We start from the raw sequence: 20601 nt of genomic DNA on the forward strand, positions 1-20601 counted from the left end.
GCAAACAACAAACTGAGAAGTATTCTTTTCATCCAGAACTGCTATATTTTGGTGAGAAGAGTGGGAGGTTATGGCATTCTTGCCTGGCACTGCCCCATCCCCCTACCCCCCACCCCAGCTCAGTTAGTGCAAAGTTTCTAGCAAAACGCGGCCAACAGCAGCTTTGCTGCTGGAGAGAATACAACTGAATTCCAGCAAAAGGTGGAAAACATCTCCCAGTCATGTTATCAGTTAAAGGATCTTGGAGGCAAGCGAATGGGGGAGGCTAGCATTTCATTCAGCAGAGGTTGTTGTCCGGATTGGAAAAAGCCATCTTATGGCCAATAAGCCAGAAATTTCACAAGGAGATCCTGGAAATGAGACAATCACTGAGGGGCTTGAAAAATTCTCCACATATCTGCCACTGAGAGTGTACAGTGTAGGAGCAGAGAAGATCTTAGTCCTCTGCTCATGCCCGGCTAACTGACACGGTGAACTTGCAGAGGACATGTGGATGGGCATGGAAATCTTACTGGGTTGGTAGAAATGTTCTAATGCTGGATTGTCGTAATGTTGGATTGTGGTGATGTTTGCACAAGTCTGTAAATTTACCAAAAAATCATTGATTTTATATTCAAAATAGGTAAATGATATATCAGTAACACTGTTAAAAAAACATTTAAGTTTTAGTGAATGACTTTAAAGACTGTTGCTTGGAGAATTTTCCTTTGGTATGTTATGGCGCTGCAAAACCCACTTTTGACAGAACTAATGAACTATTTTTGGTAATAGGTATTGGTCATCTGCGATGATTTCTTCAGTCTGCTATGCCCTGCATTAGAGCTTAGAAAGCGTTACCTTCCTAAGACCATCAATAAGCAAGACTCACTTGAAAACTAAATATTTAAAGATGAAGACGTGTGTGTGACATCATATGTCAACACTGATGGAGCAGAGTTTTCCACAGAGGCTAGGAGGCATACTGTTTAAATTTCACAGCCTTCAAGGGGCTTACACTCTTACAACTCTAAGTTAATTTACAATAGTACGTTAAAGTTAAAAACTACATTACTGTTCCTGGGATAGGGCTGGTAGAAAATGAGATGCTGCCAGACACATCTGCTAAATTATAACGTATCCTCTGCATCCATTACGGCACTTAATTCTTGTAACAATCCTGTGGGTATTCCCAAAAGACAGGGGCACTGAGGCTCAGAGGGATTGAGAAGCTTCTTCAAGATCACGTCTTTTTTTTTTTTTTTAGAGAGATTTTATTTTTTTGACAGAGAGGGATCACAAGTGGGCAGAGAGGCGGGCAGAGAGAGAGAGGGGGAAGCAGGCTCCCCACTGAGCAGAGAGCCTGATGTGGGGCTCGATCCCAGAACCCTGGGATCATGACCTGAGCCGAAGGCAGAGGCTTAACCCACTGAGCCACCCAGACGCCCCATCAAGATCGCATGTCTTGTGCCAAAGCTGAGAGATGAATCCATGTAGCTGATTCTCAAGCAAATGTTCATCAAGATCTGGGATAACTGGCACTCCTAGCTGGTTCATTGGCGGGGGGGGGGGGGTAAATTAGTAAAATTTCGGTGGCAGATAACGTGGTAATATCTAGCAAATGAAAACTGCTTATATTCTTTGTCTTTGAAATTCCATTTCTAGGATGTTTGTGGTTTGGTATAAAATGGCCATCAGTAATGAACTAATTAAATAAACCTGTGTCTAGAAATGGAATACTATACCGCCATCACAGGATGTGTATCTCAATATACTGATATAGAATAATCTGTAAGATATATTACCAAATTTTAAAAAAGCTGTTAGCCACACTTTTTCGTGTTGTCTTTAAAAGGGACTGGCTGCCTAAAGAGACAGGGAGTTGTGGATACTATCATAAAGCCAATTATACAATTTTTAACTGAGGTCTGGTTACTTTTTATTATTATTATTATTGTTATTATTTTGATTTTCCACAGCAAGATTGTATGCAACAAAGTGGTTATTAAAAAGTACTGTACATATATTAGGTATTTGTTTGTTCGTTTGATTATTAACATAAAATGTATTATTTGTTTCAGGGGTACAGGTCTGTGATGCATCAGTCTTAAACAATTCACAGCACTCACCATAGCACATACCCTCTCCAGTGTCCATCTCCCAACTACCACATCCTTCCCACACCCTCCCCTCCAGCAACCCTCAGTCGGTTTCCTGAGATTGAGTCACTTATGGTTTGTCTCCCTCTCTGGTTTCATTTTGTTTCCTTTTTCCCTCCCTTCCCCTATGATCCTCTGTCTTGTTTCTCAAAGTCCACTTATCAGTGAGATCATATGACAATTGTCCTTCCCTGACTGACTTATTTTGCTTATCATAATACCCTCTATTCTATCCATGTCACTGCAAATGATAAATTTCATTTTTGATGGCTACATAACATTCCATTGCATATATTATGTGAATTTTTTTTTAAAGATCTTATTTATTTATTTGAGAGACAGAGGGAGAGGACAAGTTGGGGGGCAGGGGCAGAGGGAAAGGGAGAAACAGATCCCCCCACTGTGCAGGGAGCCTGACATGGACATGGGGTTCAATTCCAGGACCCTGAGATCATAACCCGAACTGAAGGCAGACACTTAAGCAACCCAAGCCACCCAGGCACACTCATAATTAATTTTTAACTAGTGTCTGTGGTTTCCATATATGCAAGTGGTAAAAAAGTGAGCTGTTGACTAGGGTATGGGATGGTCTTATGATATATAAGTGAGTATTTTTATGGTGTTAATTAAAAGGGGTTCTTCTTAGCCTTTCTTACTATATTCTAGAAGCTCTTCTCTTTTCTGTTGGCCTATCCAAATCTTCAGAGTTAGAAGGAAACTTAGAAACAATGTAGTTCAATATTTATCAACAGCAGGTCACAGACTCCCAGTGAATTCTGAAATTAATTTTGTGGGTCAAAACCAGTATTATTTCATTCACTAAAAACTTTTTTAAAAAATTAAATAATATAAACTAAAACCTTATGGATAAGGCAATGGAGGCTCTGACAGGCCGAGTGACTTGCCCAAGATGAGTAATAGGGCTCCAATTTCTACTCTTGTGTCCAGACTTATAGGTTCCTTCTTTGTTTCATTATATTTTATAGACGTTTCTGTTGCCAGGGCCCCTGAAGGACTTTAAGGAGTGGAAAGGTAGGTCATTGAGATTTTATTTTGAAAAACCATGAGGGTGGACTGCGAGGGACCAAAGTGGGGCTGGGAGCCTGGGTAGGAGCTCCGGTGAGAACTGATGATGCACTAAGGCACTAGCCTTATGCCTCCTAAGGAAGAGAAAGGTGTGAAATTTATGTAGAAGGCAGCAATGACAGGACTTGGTGATGACTGAGTTTGAAGTGGTACAGGAAAAGAATCAAGAGGAAATTCTAAGTTTCAGACTTGGGTACCAGGGTAAATGGTAGGGTGGTTTTCCGAGCAAGAAAAAAACAGGAGAAGGACCAGTTTTGGAGGCAAAGACAATGAGAATAGATTTGAGATGTCTTTGGAAGCTTCACAGAGAGACTTCCAGGAGGGAGTGAGAAATCCAGCTTGGAATGCAGAAAAGAGCTCAGGGATGGAGCTTATTATCTAGGAGTCATCAGCAGAGGGCGAAGGATAGCTGTGAAAGGATTTCTTCTTTTGGGTTCCTTTGGTCCTTACCCCTGAGTGTGGTTTCCAAGATTTCTTATTGGAAAGCCATGAGCAGAAACTTCTCACCGCACATCACCTCAACCAAATGCCACAGATATGCAAAATGAAACCATTGGGAGCAGACTCAGAGACCAACCAACAAATTCTCTTCTCACATTCTCTTATTTACTTGTTTGGTTTCCATTTGTGCCAGTGTAATTAAACAACTCTTTCTTTTACTTGGAACCTCTTTATTTGGCCATCCGGGACTTCCCTCTGGTAGTGGAAGCAGTCACTTCAAGGACTTACCCCAGAGACCTCAGAACAGAAGCAACTGCATTTCCACTTGAACTGTTATTTCTCTGCCTGAGGGAATCTTCTTGACCAGTAATCCTGCTAACCCTTAATGGGAAGTTTGGCCTCTGGGCTTCATTGTAGATACTAAAATCACAGTGAAACCGTGTAGGAATCCCATTCATTAAAAATTTCATTCATACTCTCCAAGCTGAAAACAAGGAATCGCATTTTGGGTTATACGCACATCCACTCTCAATGACCCAACTGACTAGTTGTTTCTGTTATGGTACATGTTTCCTGTGAATTCCAAGGGAATTAATGAAATAGAAACATTTTCTTATTTCACATTTCATGTAGATGCTAAGGCTTTGGTGGCTGGTTACTTGGGTATGGGGCAGGAATATTTCTCAATGGAGGCTATCACACTAGACTACATTAAAGGACATTGGATGCAAAATTTGCCTGGATTGGAAGGATCTAGTGTTTCCACTGGCTACAAATGCAAGATCTATAACTTACTAGATTCATAACCTTAACAAGTCACTTTGCCTTTTCAGGCTTCATTCTTCTTCAAGATGTGAAATGGTCTTTCTGTGCTGAGGGTCCATATGAGGATCCATATTGTTCTGGATTCCCACGGAACTTAAGGGGAAACTTTCACAATGTCCGGAGCCCTGCACATCCTCCTGCAAAGGGAGGAGAATGTCATCTAATTCCTTTCAGCAGGAACCCACTTAGGTTGCACCAACCCTGACTTCCAAATGAAACAGTACATCTAAAAAAGAGAAAGCGATGGCATATTTCAAACCTGAGAGATTCTACGAGAAGCTTCTGCCATCAGCTTGTGCCATTGTTATAATAAAAAAAAAAGAACCCAGCTCATGTAGTGTCATATCGTCCAGGAACAGCGGCCCGTGTGCTCTGCTGATCTCAGCTGCTGCTACTGGAGCCACTCCGATTGTGGCCGCCTCATCCCTGAAACCTTCGCTAACCAGGTCCAGGCAGCTTGTAGGGGGCTGTGTCTCCTGGTGATTACGGATCCCAGTGCTAAGCACCAGCTTCTCACAGAGATGTCTTCGGGTAACCCGCTGGGCATCGCTCTGTGTGACCCAGACTCTACTCTGCGCTGTGTGGACGTGGCCATCCCACACAACAGCCAGGGAGCTGACGTAGTGGGTGGGAGACTGTGGATGCGGGCCCAGGAAGTTCTGTGAATACGTGGCCCCATCTCCCGTGTACCCCCCCATGGGAGGCCACCCCTGATCTCTTCTTCTTCTTCTTTATTTTTTTTAAAGATTTTATTTATTTATTTGACAGACAGAGATCACAAGCAGGCAGAGAGACAGGCAGAGGGAGAGGAAGGGAAGCAGGCTCCCTGCTGAGCAGAAAGCCCATGAGGGCTGGATCCCAGGACTCTGGGATCATGACCTGAACCGAAGGCAGAGGCTTTAACCCACTGAGCCACCCAGGCACCCCCTGATCTCTCCTCCTAACAGAGAGCCTAAAGAGACTGAAAAGGAAGGGCAGGCCGCTGCTGCAAAGGCCTTGACCAAAGAGGAATTTCCTGGTGAATGGGCTGCCCCAGGTCCCGAATTTACTGCTACTCAGCCCCATGTCTGAGATTATGTGAAGGTGTGCAGGGGGTCCCCGTGCCTGTCCGGCAGTTCCCAGCTGCTGCTCAGGGTGGCTCTGCGGCTCCCATTGCTCAGGCCGCTCAGTGCAGAGGAGCAACCCCTGAGTGATCCTAAGCCGCTCTTCCACAGACTCTTAAACAGCAGATGGATCTAAGGCTGATGCAAAATAAACAGTTTCCTTAAAAAAAAAAAAATGTAGAGGAGAAATGGGATCAAATGGTCACTAAGTTTCTAAAAATGCTGTGATTTTTTTAAATGATTCTATAGGGGTCCTCATTTAAAAGACAGTTCATCAGACACTTTGGAAAGATGCATACAATTCTTTGGCTTGTAACTTCAGTCAATTAAATAAACAAACCATGTGGAGAGCCAGTTTTGCGCTTGCACTCTGCCCGGAGCTGGGGAAATGTGGGGCAGGGGTCACAGGAAGGGGTCACAGGGCTACAGGAAGATGGGACAGCTGTGTTCCAGGATCCGCGATGGCCTGAGCTTTCTATTTCTGACTCTACCAGGATCATGTCCTTAGTTTACTCACTGTAAAATGGAGTTAAATTCTGATAATTTATTGTCTATCTCCTCTACTAGCACAGAGGACAGTCTCTGTTATTGATTGCTGTATCTCCAATGACTGGAATAATACCCAGCACGTTGTTGGTGATTGATGTACCAGGTGTAATGACGGGGCACAGACTTGAAGGATGTATTCAGAAGTGGTAGAAGAATGAGCTAATGCAATGGTTCTTCTGATGTCAGGATGCAAATCCCAGAGGAGTTTGTTCACAAAGGATTTCCGTGACAGGGCCGTGGATAGATGGCTTTAAGGACATCAACTTCCAGATCCTCAACTTTCACACAAACCATTTCTCAAAGTGGATCTGCCTAGAAAGTGATGAAAAAGTTGTCTTCCTCTCATTTCCCCCATCTTCCTTTTTACAATCTTCTCTTACTCAATAAAGTAATGGCTTTTCTCCCAGTCTTACTGAGATGCATTCCCTCGGGTGGTAAAAAGCACCTGAGAAGAAATGCCGAGGGGTGTAGGAATGGGTTTAAGACATTTAAATGGCTCTAATGACTGACTAATACATTTTGCAAGCCAAGTGGTCACCAATTCTTTTGTCAACAAAATTGAAACAGAACCTAATGCGTTGTCATCTGATAGATGGCTACAAACAGTTTTCGATGTTGGATAAATCACAATGTGATTTTTGGCATATACTTCACAGGGAACTCAAAGAATTGATTGACATTGCTGTAACAAGACACCTTCCATTTCCATCTACTTATTTATGAACAAGGTTTCTCAAGGTTTACATCTATAAAAACAAAAATGGAATAGAAATGATGGAGAACTCTTCTTATTCTGTTAAGAAGTTATATTCATTGAATATATGAATGAATTGGAAATGAAAATCTCCTCTCAATGAAAGGTGCATTTTCAATATAGTTTACCTTTTTATTACGTAATTGTTCAAAGTTTAGAATATATTTATGTTGTTTTAATTGATTGATTAATAATAGTAATTATAAGACTAACAACAAAGAAGAATTTTATTTTTTAGAACCTTATGGTCACAGGAAACTTAAAAAAATTAAATTGATATTTATATACTATTTTTGTGCAATGAAGTTTGATAGGGTGATCAATAAAACATTTCACTAAATGAAATAAAATTACTAAATTTAGGACAAAATTTTAGGGGAAAGTGGAATGGAAATATAAATTCATAAATAAATGATATAAATACAAAATTTCCAATAGTTAAAGAAGAGCTCTCTGGTTTATTCATTTTTTTAAAGTCAAATTGCTTTGGTATTTTACTGGATACATTTAAAAGATACATTCCATTAGATGTACCAAATATATTTTTTAATGTTTATATCTAGAAAGTTCTGGAAATTACATTCCTTGCAATTCTTTAAACATATGATGGACAAATTTTGAAGTGAATTTAATAATGTATGAGGAATATGTTTTCTTCTTTTAAGATTTTATTTATTTATTTATTTATTTAGAGAGAACACAAGCAGAGGGAAGGGCAGAGGGAGAGGGAGACAATCCCAAGCTGACTCTACCCTGAGTTTGGAGCCCAGTGTGGACCTGATCTCACGACCTCAAGATCATGACCTGAGCCAAAAACTACAGTTCGACACTTAGCTGACTGAGCCACCCAGGTACCCCGAGGAATATTGTTTTAAACATTTTTGGAGGACCTACCCAAGCAGGTCTGAAAAGTGCTGGGCTGGTAATATGAGTTTGACATTGCTGCACTGTTGTTATCAAACCTTGGGAAATGCCCTTCTTAATCCCTCTCTGTCCATTTCTCTTTCTTTAAAAAAAAAACAAAAAACAACAAAAAACAAAAAACAAAACCATACCTGGTTGCTTTCTTTTATTCTCAGGAAAATTCTGAGATCATATGAGATAATGAAATAATGTAAAAGGTCTAGATTACTTCCTGGGGGTAAGTTGGACAACTCTGGGAAGTTTCAATAACTTTTCAAGGCTTACAGGATACTGGTTAGTTCCTCAGAAATTGTGCATGGAAGGTATTCTTATTACTATCTTTATGTCACTGTAGCCTCCCCTTTCCTCGGTTTTGATTCAGCCCTGGAATTTCACAAAAGCAGTCTAACCTCATAGGATTAGTTTCCGCATCTCTGCATCAGAGGGTTAGCAAGAAGAGACCTGGCTCTATTTCAGGGCACAGTCCAGGGTTCTACTCTGGTGGTCAGGAAGAGAAACCATAGACTCCACAACTGGAAAGCCAACAAGCCTAAACTCCCTTCCCAGAGGGCCATGGGGCACATGCATCTTAGCCCAGAGAATATTGTCTGAGGTTCTGAGAACTGTCACTGTTAACACCTATTCAGGTAACTGAGGAGAGTCAATCCACACTACATGGGCCACTTCAGCTTGGTAGATTATCTGACATATCTTTTTTTTTTTTTTTAATGTTTTATTTATTTATTTGACAGAGAGAGAGGTCACAAGTAGGCAGAGAGGCAGGCAGAGAGAGAGGGAGAAACAGGCTCCCCACTGAGCAGAGAGCCCGATGCGGGGCTCGATCCCAGGACCCTGAGATCATGACCTGAGCCGAAGGCAGAGGCCCAATCCACTGAGCCACCCAGGCGCCCTTATCTGACATATCTTATATTCAAGTACTTTCCTCTTTTTTTTTTTTTAAGTCTTTATTTATTTATTTGTCAGAGAGGGAGAGAGAGAGAGAACACAAGCATGGGGGAGCGAGCAGCAGGCAGAGGGAGAAGAGCAGACTCCCCACTGAGCAAGGAGCCTGATGTGGGACTCTATTCCAGGACCCTGGAATCATGATCTAAGTTGAAAGCAGATTTTTATTTTTATTTTATTATTTTTTTTAATATTTAATTTATTTATTTGACACAGAGAGAGAGAGAGGTCACAAGTAGGCAGAGAGGCAGGCAGAGAGAGAGGGAGAAACAGGCTCCTTACTGAGCAGAGAGCCCGATGCGGGGCTCCATCCCAGGACCCTGAGATCATGACCTGAGCCGAAGGCAGAGGCTTAAACCACTGAGCCACCCAAGCGCCCCTATTTTTATTTTTTTTTTAAAGATTTTATTTACTTATTTGACAGACAGAGATCACAAGTAGGCAGAGAGGCAGGCAGAGAGAGAGGAGGAAGCAGACTCACTGCTGAGCAGAGAGCCCGATGCAGGGCTCGATCCCAGGACCCTGAGATCATGACCCAAGCTGAAGGCAGAGGTCTTAACCCACTGAGCCACCCAGGCGCCCCCGAAAGCAGATATTTAACCGACTGAGCCACCCAGGCATCTCTCAAGTCCTTTCCTCTGATAGATGCTTATAATTTTGTAAACAATTAATGGAAAGTTAGACCTCAAGCCTCTCCTCCCTGTTCATAAAGCGCATTAGGTTGTGATATCAGGTGGGCCTAATGTGCTTCAGAATTGGCTTTGCCTCAGAGACCTTATGAGAACATTGAATTTCAAATGAGGACTTTTAAAACACCTGCGGTCTTGAAAAGTCATGGAGTTTTAAGTTGGGGCATCAGCCTAAGAACTTGTGAGGAACTTGGTGGGGAACTGCATAGGAAAAGAGCAGCTAGAGTAGGATTTCTCTAGAAGGTGGGCTAGCACATTCATTCCTTCACTCGGTCAAGAAATATTTGTTAGCTCCTGTCGCACCATTTGCAGAAATGCAGATAAATGCCCTTCCCTGTTCTCAAGGAGCTTGTACTCTGGCTGCTGGAAGGCAAAAACACTGACAATACCATGCAATTACCCAAATGAAGACACTGTTGCAGCAAAGGAGAATAAACAGCAAATTCTAAGTAGGGAAGCAAGGAAGACTTTCCAGAGAAGATGGCGTTTGAGCTCAAAACAGGGAGGATGGCATTTCAAGAACAAAGAACGTCACTTGGGGGGAACTTGGGATCAATGAGAAGCTCAGATGTTACCCACTCGAAATCAGAGGGAGAGTGGCTTGAGTTAGGCTCAATGGGAAGACAAGTATAAGCAAAATGGAATATGATGTCCGGGGGAGGATCTGGCTTCAGACTTAATCCAAGAACCCATAGGCTATCGTCAGTTCTTTCTCCTTGTCCCTCACCATCTCTCAGCTCAGCTGCTTTCCTTAGCTTTTGATTCATAGTCTCTGTCTCCAGAGTGAACGAGGTAGCTGCCAGACTCTTATTTTCTCCATTTAGCAATTCCAATATCCATATATTAATTCCGGGGAAGTTTCTGCTTGCCTCTGTGAGGTCACATGCACAATAATAAACCAATTATTACTGGAGGTTGGGGGAACAGGAATTCCATTCTGGGGGACCGCCTGGGCCATTCCTGTGATCAAAGGGGCAGGCACCAAGTCTGACCGCCCCAGCAGAATCACAGCTGGGAAAGAGATCTCCAAAGAAACTAGGAGAATGAGAACATGCACTGAAAATATAAAAAGTATAGCTACCACTGACCACAAGAGCAGAATTTGATTACAATATGGCAGTGGAAATGATGGAAGAGATGATAAGCAAAATAGGTTTTCATGGGCTATAACTGACATCGAGACTTGGTTTTTACTCCCCTGATCTTCTGAAAAAATGAATTTCTGTCTTCGGCAGCTAGCTGGATGCTGCCACTGGGAGAAGATTGGAGGCATTGTAGCCAGAGAGGGCTAAATAAATACATAGAGATAAATATCTAAGTAAAAATAAATAGATAATAGAGATGTTCATTTGTTTATGGTACATTCCTTGGTCCCCCCAAAGAATCTGAGGCAACTTATAGGGAATAATATAGTAAACTGAGAGTCATATTACCCCAGTTTTTAGCCAATTTATTATAGGTGTTCTACAAATGTAGTTCTTTGCTTTCTGGAAGCCAAAGCAAAGAGGGCAGCATTATCAGTCAAAAAATTTCCAATGACTGGGCACCTGGGTGGTTCAGGTGGTTAAGAGTCTGACCGTTGATTTTAGCTCAAGGCCAAGATCTCAGGGTGATGGGATCCAGCGTGGAGCCTGTCCGAGACTCTCTCTCTCCTTCTCCCTCTGTCCCTCCCCCAGTTTGCAGCTCTCATTCTCAAATAAATAAATAAAATCTTTTTTATAAAGTTTACGATGTTCATCAGAGAAATTTGATTATTATTGATTCTGAAACCTGAAAAGAATATCTCTCAGGCACTCATAAAGTTGTCATTGTGTAAGGTTGTAGTAATATTGTTCTGTCAGTAAACATAATAATATAATTTGTGGGGCTCTTAGAATGGTTTTCTGTGGTGGCTACTGTCATATAGCTAAAACATTAAGAGAAGTAATATACTATGTAACAAATCCAGATTATTTTGAAATCTTAGAAAGTCTTGCAGAATCCAGGGAACCCAACAGTTAGATGAGTATTAGCCTTTATTGAGCCGTGAATCCCTTTAGTCAGGGCAGGAGTTCCCCATCATTCCTTAGTGTCTTACACCCAATTTATTTCTGTTACTTATATTATCAGTCTGTCCCCTAAATGCATTTGCATTTATGACTTCTGGAAGAGAGGTACACAACCCGGTGGTCCAAGTCCCCCTCCACACTTCTCCACCTACATACCAAGATATTTTGGTATCTTTTTTCCCCCTTCCCTGCTGCCTCTTACACTAGTTTATCAAATACCCCTTCCATTCTCTACCAGTCTTCTTTGGGCAAATCATCCCATTGACCCCCTCCTGCTCTTGGCTTTAGGACTTGGAAGGTAAATCTACCATCTTCCTAAAGACTCAGCACCCCCACTTGCAGTATGGTGAGACTGATCCATGTTTTTGGATTGTTTGCATGACTGGCCTGGAAACTGAAGCCAAAGGAATTCCCAGTGAAAATGCTTTCATCTTGAGCCAAGAAGCCTGGGTAACTTTGAGTTGGGAATGACCATAGCTGCTTGTCTCGGAAATCTGAAGTAGCCCTAAGATTTGGCTTTCATTTTCTGGTGTGATGTGAAAGCAATGCTGCTTGCCGAAGTCATTGGTAGTGGAGGAAAATCCATGCAAACACCTGAAATGAGAGTCATTTGTATGTGAACTTCCTGCCTTCTTTGAAAATCGAGATTCTGAGGATGAGTGAGTGTATTGATTCTGAGGATGAGTGAGTGTATTTGGCTCCAGCTTGTAAGTACATACACTCCCAAGATGTAGGAAGGCCACTGTGAGGTTTTAAAGAACTAGCTAACTGCCTCAGATGAAAACCAACCGTTGGATGATTTTATCATCTAAGATTCTTGACAATGAATGTAATTTAGGAAGTGATACACATGTGTGTACTTTTAAAAAGAGGAAGTGGGCATTTAGAATTTTTGTTTTAGTGTATTGGGGACAGGATTGTTAGCACTATATTGGCACACCAGCTATGCAAATCAGGGGGTTGAGCTGACCATAAAAGAAACAAGAGAGAGAGAAAATAAGACTTGAAGTACAACTGAGATTTCAAAACCACGGTGATTTATCTAGGACTCTTTTTGATAAGGGGCAAAGGGACAACAAATTTTAAGTGTAGTCAAAGAGGGCATAATTAAAAACTTTAATTTTTAATTTTTTGAGGTTGGATTTGGCCCTTTCCTGCAAACCTCATTAGTTTATATTTCCTTTTTTTTTTTTTTTAAGATTTATTTATTTATTTGACAGACAGAGATCACAAGCAGGCAGAGAGAGAGGAGGAAGCAGGCCTCCTGCTGAGCAGAGAGCCCAATGCAGGGCTTGATCACAGGACCCTGGAATCATGACCTGAGCCGAAGGCAGAGGCTTTAACCCACTGAGCCACTCAGGCGCCCCAGTTTACATTTCCTTAATGATTCTTGCCTGTTTATGGGGAGATAGCCCCAGATCAGCTTGGGAAGTAGGAGAAACTCAGAAGAGGTTTTTAATTGTTTAGGTATTACCTGCAAAATTTATAAAAACTCAATTGTTCAGCCCCTCTCAGGCTGCCTTTGACAGATGCCTTGTAGGCCTCAGCATGCCTGAGGTGGGGCTGGCTCTAAGGTTCACCGGTTCCCACTGCAGTGACTGAAGAAATGTCCTCACAGGAAATCGCCCCACCCCAAAAGGCATGCTGGGTGGCCCTTCAGCTCTGAACTGTCACAGAGGCAACACCCCCCAAAGCGCCTGCTTGGCAGATGGGCTCCAGGCACCAAAAGGGTCTCTTAGTGAACAGCACTTCTGTTCTCCTCAGTCCTCACATTTCCCTCTCCTGTTCTTGGCCTCGGCACCAGGAAGTGAAAGCTCTATGTCCTTAAGGACAGGCATCCCCACTTGCAGTGTGGGAGACCAGTGTGGGAACTCCGAGAGGCCCCATGTTCTCTTCCACTCCCACTCTTGGTTTAGCCAGAACTGCAGGGACACGGATTTATTACTCCCATACAAAACATCCCACGCCTAACTATTCCTCCCGAGGCATGTATTACTTCCCTTAAAAAATTACTTGGCCTGACAGAGTTGCCTGGCACTTCATTCTCAATCTGATTTGCATCAGACAATGACATTTCTTAAAACCAGCCTCCTTAAGCAGAAGGGACAAGAGTCCTTCGCATCACTGGAAAGAGGAAACAGATGCTGTGTGATAAATCAGTAAAGTCCTTTCTCCTCGTTGCCTGTAAAAGTCACCACTGTTTTCACCTCGAACCCTCCTATCTAAATGCTCCCGGATGTCTTTGAAATGCCATTTCTAATACGTGGAGATGCTCTGTGACCTAAAAAGCCCCCTCACAAGGTGAGATGACACGTCATTACAGACTGTAATTTCTACCAAGAACTCAGAGACATCTGGAGCGAAGTAGCTTTATGAGGCAGAAAATTAAAGAACTCACTTCCAGCCTCGTCTATGCTCTACCAGAATCAGGATACATGCCACACTTTCTGCAAAGCCAAAAAGCAAATAAGATATTGATTGAACATAAAAGAAGAGAGACTCGAGTAGTAAACAATCACCAAGAAAGTTTGAATGTCTAGTCTGGAGGGTGAAAATAAAATTTCTTTTCCCATAAGTATAGCTTTTCTATCTTGTGTACTTAGAGAGTGGTGCAGGGAAGTGCATTGAATAGTTTTTAAAAAAAGGCCATGTTATAACCACAAGTAGAATATTGTTCTAGAGTAGAGAAAGGTAGGAAGGAAATTACGCTACGGCAAAGAATTTCTTACAACCAATTAATTAGTTCTGGTGACTCGTTTCCTACCAAAGTTACTAAATGAAATACCTTTTGGATTCTCAACTCAGAAATTAGGAAGACACTTTCATTTTGCATAGCCCAACCTTGAATTCATAAATTATTTAATATAATATTAATTTATGCCACTTACTGACTATAAACTTCAATTAAAATATTCTGGAAAACTCATTACCCATCAGCCTATCTCATAATGAATGTGTCATATCTTATTTAGAGAAAATAAATGAATGTCTGTGCAAAAGGTAATTGGATTTTCTGAGCATCAGAAGTCAGCTGGGATGTTAATAATCAAAATGTGGTCTTGAGGATTATAGTAACCCAAGGCTCTTCCAGATGGATACCAAAGAAGTATCCTGCAGTGACTTGATAAATATTTATTTCTAGCATCATAATAAAATCTGTTTTCTTGTCTCTGGCATGAATTATTTGTTCATGACAAATCTCATTTTGGCCCTCTCTGGTTCTTCCAAATGGCTAGAGAAAAAGAGAGAATGGGGGACAGGATTTCAGGTAAACTGAAGAGGTCTACGTATTGAAAACGAGTAAGTCACTGACCTAGAGAAGATCTTCTAGAGGAAAGAGGTGGGTCTTTAGCAGTCACATGGCATGACCAGTAAGAACACAGGGTTTGTCTTCACATACTGGGTTTGTGTTCCAGTTCTTTCTTAAAGCACTGTGGCTGTTCTTGGTTTGGACTTGCATCTGTTACAGTAATGGTAGCCATTGTAACAAGGAGATTCAATGCAGTATAATGGCTCAAACATAATCAGAGTTCATCTCTCCGTCCTGTAACTGTCCGAGGCAAATCCAATAAGCAGCAGGCAGCTGTGCTCATGCAGTGAACTCAGGGACGCAGACTCCTTCTACATTGGGCTCTGCCACCCTCTAGGTCGTGTGACTGCAGCTAGTATAAGGAGAAAGAGAGTGCCTGAAGAACGCAGACCCCTTCTTAAAAACGTTGGCTGGAATGAAGACATGAAGACACCTCACACCCACTAACATCCCATTGGTGAAAATCAACCATGAGTCACATCTCAACGCAAGGGGATGGTGAGTGGGAATGCAGTCCCTGTCTGTTCAGCTGCTTGTCAGGAAAAACCCTGTGACTATGAACATGATGAGGAGGCATACATTTTGGCAGATGGAAGGCTATATCTGCCATAGGGCTGTTCATCAGAGACAGCAGAGATGACGTATTCTGTGGAAGGGAAATCACTGGATGACAGATGAAAAGTTTGGAAAGGTAAAGAACTTAAGCAGGAGTCAACCAGGAAGCAGGGGAGTAGGCTGGAGAACAGTGAGATTAAACCTGTGTAAAAGCCAGGCTAGGGGGCTCATCCCTCAGCTAAGAGGAGAGGCATCAGACGTCAGGAAGAGTAGAGTGCCACCAGTTAATGCCAGTGTCAAAAGGGTGGGTCCTCATGATCAGAGACTTTCTCTTCTAAGGAAACCTCCCTACTTGGTTCTGTGTTGGGGGCTAGCTTTACTGGAGTGGCTGAGGTTTGCTTCTACCCTCAAACAGGAAATGGAGACAAAGCTGAGTTCAGGAAGCAGATGAGGGTCTTTGGAGGCTGTGTAATACACACACACACACACACACACACACAGAAACAGTTGCGTCAAAGAAGTGACACGCATGCTCTTTAAAGATGAAATGATGGGCGCCTGCGTGGCTCAGTTGGTTAAGCAGCTGCCTTGGGCTCAGTTCATGATCCTGGAGTCCCAGGGTCGAGTCCCACATCCAGCTCCCTGCTAGGCGGGGAGACTTTTTCTCTCTCTCACCTGTCCCCTCTCATGCTCACTCTCTCTCATTCTCTGTCTCTCAAATAAATAAATAAATCTTAAAAAAAAATAAACATGAAATGATGATAGATGAAAATTAGTTGGTATTTGTCAGAAATTGTCCAAACCTTTGTTGTAAGGAACTGAACTTCCTTACATTGGCCTCAGCTGGTCTTTTCTACCTTAATTAGCTCTTTGTACTCTGATGCATTTAAACATGATACCAAGGGACAGGTAAAGAATAATGAGGTGATCACAGAATGAAAGCACAAGTAGATGTGAGTACATCCATGCTTATCTCATCACTGTTTTTAGTGGCAGAAATCTAGAAAGATCCTTAATGGCTATCATTTAAGGGAATGGCTGAAGAAGGTATTTTCCACCATGAGGGGATTACTATATAGCTATTAAAAAGAATGGCTTAGATCTGTAGATACTGACCTGGAAGGATGTCCGTGGACAAAGCAGGTTGCAAAGCACTGTTTTATGGGATCCCACTTTTGTGTAAACAAACTGAAGCACAAAACCTATATGTGTATATCTGTCTGTGTAAGCATGGAGAAAAGTGTGTAAGAATATATTCCAAGTTTTAACATTGACATTTGGAGGAGGGAGGTCTTGAAGATTGGAGTTTTTAACTATTTAAATATCTGTCTTGTAAGTTAATGATTAATAAACAAACCCCCCCCCCCCCCACAAGAGTGTTATAAATCTCAGAACCTGGTAAAATACAGAATTCTTCTTCCATCCAAACTGTGATCATCCACTTCTTTCAATAATTACTTACTGAGGATCTATTGGGTGCCAGGTGCTTTCACGGACATTATTTTCTTTAAGCTTTAGAATAATGCCAAGAGATCTTATTTACAGGTGACAAAACAAGAGAAAACAGAGCTTCATAACGTGCTCAGGGTCAAGTCACAGGGAAGATGATGGAGTGAGCATTTGTGCCCAATCCCTCTGGCCCCAGAGCCAGTGTGCACTTGCCTGGACTGCATGTTCCTAAAATCAGGAAGAAAGGTGGCCTTATTCCCTATTTCTGAGGTCAGGCAACCGAGCATTCTAACAAAGCCTGGTTAATTAGTAAGGATCCAAGTTTATGAACCGAAGGGGGACGTAGAGCAGGTCAGAATCCTGTTGGGAATAATCCCAGTGCTTGCTGAAAAACCTAAGTGGAAGGACTGGAAAGATCCAATCTTGAAAGAATCCTCTGGAGGTGAGTCACTTGGTGACACCTCTATGAGGGCAGAGAAGTACACTGGGTAGAATCTTCTCTCAGGGTCTCAGGGGAGTGGGAAGACCCGCTTTGCCCCCAGAGGTGTTTCCGGGGACCCTTGTGTGTGTAAGCGCACTCTCGTCCTTCTTCAGCTAGGAGCTCTCTGGCTATGGTGATGGGCTTCCAACAACTGAAGAACTGAGAGGCCATGGGTTACTTCAGAACACATTTCTAGCCAGAGAGAGCATTGTGGAAGACAAAGAAAAAACTCATTTCTTAATTTTTATTGGAATTGGCAATTCTGGTGAGGATTTTAAAAATCAGGCTCGCTTCTCTTGGTGGGCTGAGCTTTAGCGTCACGACTTGAGGCTGTGGATGACCCAGGAGGTTTAGGTCACACTACTGGTTTTTGTGGCACTCTTCTTGGTCGGCTCTCTCCAAAAGTTTCAAATTAGTAGCAATACACTTTAATCAGACAAAAACATAGATATTTTTAAAAAATGGTTACAGAAAAGCTAAAAAAGAACATCTGAGGCAGTTGTTCTCAATATGAGTATAGTGTTCAGGCCACACTATGGACCAATTAAATCAGTGTCTGTGGGGCCAATGGTTTCTACGGTTCCCAGGTGCTTCCACTGGGCATCTGAAGGTGAGAGCCACTGGCTTATTGACAAATATTCTCACCCAGCTGCACCAGCCAAGGTCTGGCAGCTGGGCCTGGTCTCTGGCTGAGGTCACTCCGGGAGATGACTGACAGCTGGTGCAGGACTAGAAGTTCAGTTAAAGGATCCCTCTTCAGGGCCCACCCTTCACTCACTGGTTAGCAGCCTATCCTGGTCAAAAGTCAACTCACAAAAGCCAAAATATATTTAAGGGCTGCAGTATTTTTCCATTCTACATAAAAATAACTTGAATGAGGCCCATAAAAAAATGATTGGTGTTACAATTTTAGATTACCTATTTTGTTACATAGAAGACTGAAGATTGGCAACTCTTACTTATTTAAAATATCTATCTGGGTATTTTTAAGAAAGGGACAGGTAAGACAGTTGTCCAGACTTCTATCTTCATGTTATGTAAGTGATGTAAGTGATGAATCACTTACATAAATAAATTCTGCACCTGAAACTAAAAATAAAGTAAAATAAAATATAACAAACTGTCATCAGATTACATCATGGGCCTAATAATGAAACCAGGTGGTCTGTGGGTGGTTCTGGAATGCTGATTGCACATCTCTGCTTTAGTTTATGATCCTCTAATACCTGCATGGACATTACCTAATTAAATCAATTTTGAAACTCTACTTATTGGGGAAAATCTGTATCCTACTTTAGACCTGGCATTTTTCTTCGTAAGACCAAATAGAAGTGGTTAAAATCTGAAACATGGCAACAACTGGCCTCAGGAAAAGAGTAAACCCAAAGCATCCACTTGTTCATGTGGCAAATTTGGAAAATGGAGTTTGATGCGCTAACAGGCTCTAACAAGACCAGGAGCTTGTAGATGGTAAAGCACCAACATTCCAGATTGATAACCGAGCAGTGACAGAGTGATAGTTCTGATGTTGCTCAGGTTTTCTTCTTTGGATCACGCACACACACAGACACACACACACTCACACATACACCCAGTCTCACATACACACACTGTCTTATACACACAATCACACACTCTCACATACACACACCCTTTCTCTCTCATGCACACACTCTCACATACACACACACACTGCGACACCCTTCCCAATCTTCCTGGCAATTCTCTGGCAATTCTGGAGCACTTTAGTCTTTTCACGGACTAAAGCTTCACGATGGAGAGTTCATTTGAGGAAGTGTGAAGAGGTTAGGAGTATAGCCCGTGTCGGGCTGTCTAGTGAGCAAAAAGACATATCCTATGAAACAAAGTTTTAATTTTTATTTTACATATTTATACATAAAACTTTCAAGGAACCCTCTGAATCCAACAGAATGTTAATAGCACATCTAAAAATGAACTTCAGGTAGTCAACATTCACAAAATGTTGAAAACTGATTAAAATGTACTTATTACGGAGAGCTACAACTTCACTACGAGGCAGGCATGTATTTTCTGACTTTATAGATAGCACCGTCATTTACAGTTCTTCTTTAAAACTACAGTGAAGAATGAAAGTAGTCAGTGGTAAAATACTGCTCCAACTCAAAATCTCTAACCAAACAAACAAAAAATAATAAAGTTAAAACTACCCTCTTTGAGAACCATGACTTGTGATGGTGTCAGTACTGTACATTTTTTGTAACAATATTTTATTAAAATGCCTGATATTTAGTGGCACAGTAAAAAAATTAAAATAAATTAAGAAGCAAAGGCCAATCACTGGACGTTAAGCTTCAGACATTATCAATGACTAACACTGATATTCATTTGTTTCTGCGCCACCTTTAGCAACAGCATTTTTACAACCACAGAAGCGAAAGAAATTCTAGCTTGTTCTCCAGTCGGATGGCTTCCTTCACTTGGCAGGCATTTTCTCCGCCATGTGCTTCTGCTGACTTTCCGCATGTCTGTAAAAGGAATCATATGATTATTTAGTGCTAAGACGAATGCTCCAAACTGCTTTCTAATGCACAGTTACAACAATCCCCCAAACTGAGCCCCAGAGTTACTCACAGTGGAACCAAGGGAATTAAGTAACAGCACTTAATTCAAACAGATTTTGCCCCTTTAATTTGTATATTCTCTGTACGATTCCTTTTATTAAGTTACTAGATTAACCTGAGAATGGTAGATGTCATTACTTTTGAGAAGACAAAGCACCGTGTTTTTAAAAAAGGAGGTACGTATCTGGGAAAATAGAGTCAACAAATGAGTATGTTTCTCTGTCCCAGGTACTGCTCCTGGTGCCGTGGGACAAAAAAGGAACCGATGACAAAGAAGGAGAGAGCCGGTAGAATATAAGTGCTAGGCAAAAAGTCCAAACCAGGTGTTGTCATAGAGGGGAACCGCGTGACTACTTTATCTAAACACACGCACACAGACACAAACATAAGCATTCAAAAGGCTCTTGACAGAAGTTAAAGCCAATAGAACCATTATATATAGAAAAAGTATATATATATATATATATATATGATATATATATACATATATATTAGAAGTTAAAGCCAATAAAACCAAAGCCAGTTCCCCCCTTATGAAAGCTAATGTCTTCCTAACAAACGGTGGGTTTCTATAGATGTCAAGATTTTCCATGTTTGCATACTCCCTCCCTGCCGCACATTAGTTCTAAGGCCATCATCATGGCAGTGAGGGTAAGTGGCTGGTTGAGTGAGTCTTTAGGCATCGAGTCCTATTGAGGCCCATGAGC

The 20601-nt window shown here is 41.8% G+C and overlaps 1 protein-coding gene and 1 pseudogene across 4 annotated transcripts in view; one reads left to right on the plus strand and one right to left on the minus strand.

Annotated features, from left to right (window-relative positions):
• Positions 1-4600: 4600 nt before the first annotated feature.
• On the plus strand, positions 4601-5680 carry LOC123940710 (annotated as a pseudogene).
• A 13464-nt stretch (positions 5681-19144) lies between these two features.
• The window catches only part of SCHIP1 (schwannomin interacting protein 1), a 126153-nt gene continuing 124696 nt past the window's right edge, over positions 19145-20601 (minus strand). For all 4 annotated transcript variants that reach the window (XM_046003260.1, XM_046003259.1, XM_046003262.1 and 1 more), the window contains one exon: positions 19145-19798. In XM_046003260.1, the coding sequence (XP_045859216.1) occupies positions 19747-19798 (52 nt within the window). In that variant the 3' untranslated portion in view covers positions 19145-19746. The remainder of the gene's footprint in view (positions 19799-20601) is intronic.

Source organism: Meles meles, chromosome 4 (assembly GCF_922984935.1).
Source record: "Meles meles chromosome 4, mMelMel3.1 paternal haplotype, whole genome shotgun sequence".
Lineage (NCBI taxonomy): Eukaryota > Metazoa > Chordata > Mammalia > Carnivora > Mustelidae > Meles > Meles meles.